General features: G+C 53.7%; 1 protein-coding gene across 1 annotated transcript; it reads left to right on the forward strand.

The window, feature by feature from the left end:
* The first annotated feature begins 2,688 nt into the window (after positions 1 to 2,688).
* LOC123097325 (receptor-like protein kinase 7) lies at positions 2,689 to 4,632 on the forward strand. The gene has a single exon (XM_044519026.1). It carries the CDS (start codon positions 2,789 to 2,791, stop codon positions 3,848 to 3,850), a length of 1,062 nt encoding a protein of 353 aa, XP_044374961.1. The 5' UTR covers positions 2,689 to 2,788; the 3' UTR covers positions 3,851 to 4,632.
* The last annotated feature ends 813 nt before the right edge of the window (positions 4,633 to 5,445 follow it).

The raw sequence follows: 5,445 nt of genomic DNA on the forward strand, positions 1-5,445 counted from the left end.
TAGAATTGTATTAACCGGAAACATGATACATGTGTGAATACATAGACAAACATATAGTCACTAGTATGCCTCTACTTGACTAGCTCATTAATTAAAGATGGTTTTGTTTCCTAACCATAGACATGTGTTGTCATTTGATTAATGAGGTCACATCATTAGGAGAATGATGTGATTGACATGACCCATTCGGTTAGCCTAGCACTTGATCGTTTAGTATGTTGCTATTGCTTTCTTCATGACTTATACATGTTCCTGTAACTATGAGATTATGCAACTCCCGTTTACCGGAGGAACACTTTGGGTACTACCAAACGTCACAACGTAACTGGGTGATTATAAAGGAGTACTACAGGTGTCTCCGAAGGTACATGTTGAGTTGGCGTATTTCGAGATTAGGTTTTGTCACTCCGTTTGTCGGAGAGGTATCTCTGGGCCCTCTCGGTATTGCACATCAATATAAGCCTTGCAAGCAATGTGACTAATGAGTTAGTTGCGAGATGATGTATTACGTAACGAGTAAAGAGACTTGCCGGTAACGAGATTGAACTAGGTATTGGATACCGACGATCGAATCTCGGGCAAGTAACATACCGATGACAAAGGGAACAAAGTATGTTGTTATGCGGTTTGACCGATAAAGATCTTCGTAGAATATGTAGGAGACAATATGAGCATCCAGGTTCCGCTATTGGTTATTGACCGAGAATAGTTCTAGGTCATGTCTACATAGTTCTCGAACCCGTAGGGTCCACACGCTTAAGGTTTCGATGACAGTTATATTATGAGTTTATGAGTTTTGATGTATCGAAGTTTGTTCGGAGTTCCGGATGTGATCGCGGACATGATGAGGAGTCTCGAAATGGTCGAGACATAAAGATTGATATATTGGAAGCCTATGTTTGGACATCGGAAAGGTTCCGGGTGAAATCGGGATTTTACCGGACCGGGGGTTACCGGAACCCTCCCGGGGGTTAATGGGCCTTAGTGGGCCATGAGGGAGAAGAGGAGGGCCGGCCAGGGAAGGCCGCGCGCCCCCTCCCCCCCTAGTCCGAATAGGACAAGGAAGGGGGGGCGGCGCCCCCCTTTCCTCTTTCCCCTCCCCCCTTTCCTTCTCCACCAAGGCAAGAGGGGGGAGTCCTACTCCCGGTGGGAGTAGGACTCCTCCAGGCGCACCCCAAGGGGGCCGGCCGCACCTCCCCCTCCCTTCTTTATATACGGGGGCAGGGGGCACCCCATAACACACAAGTTGATCTACGGATCGTTCCTTAGCCGTGTGCGGTGCCCCCCTCCACAATATTCCACCTCGGTCATATCGTTGCGGAGTTTAGGCGAAGCCCTGCGCCGGTAGAACATCATCATCGTCACCACGCCGTCGTGCTGACGGAACTCATCCCCGAAGCTTTGTTGGATCGGAGCCCGGGGATCGTCATCGAGCTGAACGTGTGCTGAACTCGGAGGTGCCGTACGTTTGGTGCTTGGATCGGTCGGATCGTGAAGACGTACGACTACATCAACCGTGTTGTGCTAACGCTTCCGCTTACGGTCTACGAGGGTACGTGGACAACACTCTCCCCTCTCGTTGCTATGCCATCACCATGATCTTGCGTGTGCGTAGGAAATTTTTTGAAATTACTACGTTCCCCTACAGGTCATAGTGCAATGCACCAGCGAGGGTGCCGCAGAGAAGGAGGGTAGTGCCGGTTCATTGTCAGCAGCGTCCTTCATTGGGACGTCGTCGTCCTCCGGCTGCCTGCCGGTCAGCCAACCGGCAGCAATGACGACCATCTCCTTCTTCTGGTCCGACGTCAGCCCGTCCTAGAGAGCTTTGGCGGGGGAGGAATCCACGGTGGGAGTGGTGCGGAGAGGGATTGGAGGCGGATGACTGCGGCTATGGTCGGGGAAACGGTTTATATAGCAATGATGGACCGCAGAGGGACGGACGGATGACGCTGTAGGAGACGCCTCGGCAAACATGTGCCATCAACGTGGGCTGCAGATGGATGAACGGGCGGTTGTCGTGTTGTTTGAATGTGCACCGGGAAGTGGCGCGGGCAACACTCTCTCGATCGTCGCACCGCTTCAATGCTGGTGCCAGTGAGCTGGCGCATCCGCTTTGGCCGGGCATGAATGCGGGCGCTGACGCTTTGGAGCGGCGCTGACCGAAAAAGCATGGGAAGAGGAGGGGTTTTGGGTGGGCTAGAGCGTTCAGAAGAGGGCTTGCAAGCGGTCCGGACTCCCGCAAAGCCCCCACGTTTGTCTCCGATTTGCGGAAGAAAACATATACCAAGCGCACCACGGACTGATATAGGACCGTGTTAAATGACTTTCATGATTCGGACAGCACGGTCTAGACGCATGCGGCAGATATGCGGATCGGTGTTGGAGACGCCCTTAGTGAGATCTTGACATTTAACAAGACTCTATATGTCACTTCACATGAAGACGGAGGAGAACAAATGATGGAATGGTGTTAGCTTTCTAGCATGCGTGTCGGACGGGTTTGACTGGCGGTCCCAGAAGCCATCTCCGCCACTCACCGGACTCGAGAGCAATGTCGTTGGACCGAGTCTCGGGCGGTGCAAGCTTGACGGCATTCAGCATGGACGGAGATTAAAGGAGTCGCCGACTGGGAGGGGCATTCGTCGTTGCTGGATGGATACATGCAGCTTGATTGAAGGTGCAGGGTAGTAGAAACGCGGTAGAAAAAATGTGCTAGTCCGATCCTTATAACCAATCAATCAATCAGCCACAGAGCCAACACCAAGGAACCATCCCCTGGCTCCCTGCCATGCCGCCGCCACTCACCCTCCTCCTGGCCGTCCTCCTCGCCGGCCTCCAACCCGCCTCCGCCGCGTCATCCTCGCAAACGGACGCCCTCCTAGCCTTCAAGCGATCCCTCACCATCCCGCCCGCGGCCGCAGCCTTCTTCTCCACGTGGGACGCCGCCGCTGCCTCGCCTTGCAACTTCACCGGCGTCACCTGCGACTCCAGCCGCTCCGTCGTCATCGGCGTGTCCGTACGGGAGCACGGAGTCGCTGCCGCGTCCGTCCCGTTCGGCATCATCTGCGGCTCGCTGACGAACCTCACCACGCTCTCTTTGCCGTCGAACGCGCTCGCCGGGGGCATCGACAGGGTCGTCGCGTGCACGGGGCTTGAGGAGCTCACCCTCGCGTCCAATGCCTTCTCCGGCGCCGTGCCGGACCTCTCGCCGCTGATCCGTCTCCGCAGGCTCGACGTCTCGAATAACAGCTTCTCGGGTGCGTTCCCCTGGGCCGCGCTGCCCGCCATGCCAGGCCTCACCGTGCTCGCCGCGGGAGACAACCCGTTCTTCGAGCCGACCAGTTCTTTCCCCGCCGAGGTCACCGAGCTCACCAACCTCACCGTGCTCTACCTCTCTGCCGCCAACATCGTCGGCGCCATCCCGCGGGCTATGGGGAGCCTAGTCAAGCTCGTGGACCTCGAGCTGGCCGACAACAACCTCACGGGCGAGATACCCCCGGAGATTGCCAGTCTCGTTAACCTCCGGGCCCTCGAACTGTACAACAGCTCCCTTACCGGAGCTCTCCCGCGGGGGTTCGGGAAGCTAACGAAGCTACAGTACTTCGACGCGTCACAGAACATGCTGACCGGCGGCCTCTCCGAGCTCCGGTTCCTCACGCGGCTCGTGTCGCTTCACCTCTTCGACAACAGCTTCTCCGGCGAGGTGCCCCTCGAAATCGGAGACTTCAAGGAGCTCGTCTACCTGTCACTCTACAACAACAGCCTCACAGGCGAGCTGCCGCAGAGCCTCGGGACTTGGTCGGAGCTGACCTACAACAACAGCTCTCTTAGAGGAGCACGAACTCACTGACGGGGCCGATCCCGCCGGACATGTGCAAGAGCGGGAGGCTGCTGCTTGAGAATAAATTCTCTGGCGAAATCCCAGCGACCTACGCGAGATGCACGACCCTGGAGAGGTTCCGTGTCAGCAAAAACTCGCTCTCCGGCGAGGTACCCCAGGGCTTATGGGCGCTTCCCAACGTCGAAATTATTGACCTTGCGGACAACCATCTCACCGGCGGCATCGGTGACGGCATTGGCAGCGCCAGGTCGCTGGCCACTCTCTTACTCGGTCGGAACCGGTTCCTCGGCGCCATACCATCGTCGATAGGCAATGCCAGAAATCTGCAGAGTTTAGACCTTTGGTCCAACAAACTCTCCGGTACCATACCGTCGTCCATAGGCAACGCAAAAAACCTCGAGTATATAGACTTTTCGTCGAACCAGCTCTCCGGCGCTATACCGTCGTCCATAGGCAACGCCGGAAATCTCCAGAAGATATACCTTTCGTCCAACAAACTCTCCGGCATGTTATGATTACGGTTCTAAGAGATATGACAATACACTGGTAGATAAACCAGGTTTGAGATTCATGCTACGTTTTTCTGGGTTTACCAAATTGTTCCATAGTGCTGTATTAAGGTTGTTCTTGTTTCAAAATGAATCATAATGTTTCATTGTGGACCGCTATGTAATAGTGCATCCAACCTGAAAGCAGTGCACACTTATTTGATCGTACACCACCCTAGTCAGAAGCGGGAGAGGGTCACATAGGATCCCCCCTGCCCCCCAAAGTGCGAAACTAGCTCGACAAATTAACGCGAAGGCAGCTACTTTCACTGTTAGCTCAGCAGTGTTTTGGTTTCCTTTCTGATCCAGCTCGGAGACTGTTGTATTTCCGTTATTTGGTTAATGGAAAGGGGTAATGCCCGGTTTAAAAAAAAAGAAATATAGAAATTCTATGATTTTTAATAACACTACTTGGATCTCTCTTAACTAGGTGCTGAGATTGATCTTGAACACAGTAAGGAACTGGGCTATTCTGTCCCCAGATTTGTGCAAGGAAAGACTGTTGGTCTTTCCGGCGCAACTGGCGAAATTCCTTCAGAAACCAATGATGATCACTTGTGGCTGAACTCAAGAAACTTGCTGGCATTCGACCCCGGGGAAAGCTCAAGATCACTGAACACGATGGAGGCTTCTTGTCCCCCAAGAAGAGAGACCTCGGTGACAAAACTGCTTCGTCCAACCCTATTGTTGACACTCACCACCTGCTGGTCTCCTCAGGCCGCCGCGGCGCCACCCATGAAGACCAGGAGGGCATCCCAGGAGGTCGCCTGCATCTAGTAGTTTGTTCCTCGGCTACTATTGGTTGTTCATAGCCATTGTGTAATAGGGGTGTTTTAAGTCGAACTTGTTTTCCTTTGTTGTTGCTTACTGAATTGCTCCTCTAAGAGAGCTGTTGTATGGGCACTACTTGAGGGTTTAATTCGAGTAATGAAACCGGAGAGGGGCCTCCCTGTTCTTCTAAAAAAAGCTTAGACTAACTACTACTAAAAAAGGTTTTGCATTTTTAGATGGGGTGCGAGGGCATCCACGGCTCCCCTGCGACTAGGGTTGACCTGA

This window comes from Triticum aestivum, chromosome 1B (assembly GCF_018294505.1).
Source record: "Triticum aestivum cultivar Chinese Spring chromosome 1B, IWGSC CS RefSeq v2.1, whole genome shotgun sequence".
Lineage (NCBI taxonomy): Eukaryota > Viridiplantae > Streptophyta > Magnoliopsida > Poales > Poaceae > Triticum > Triticum aestivum.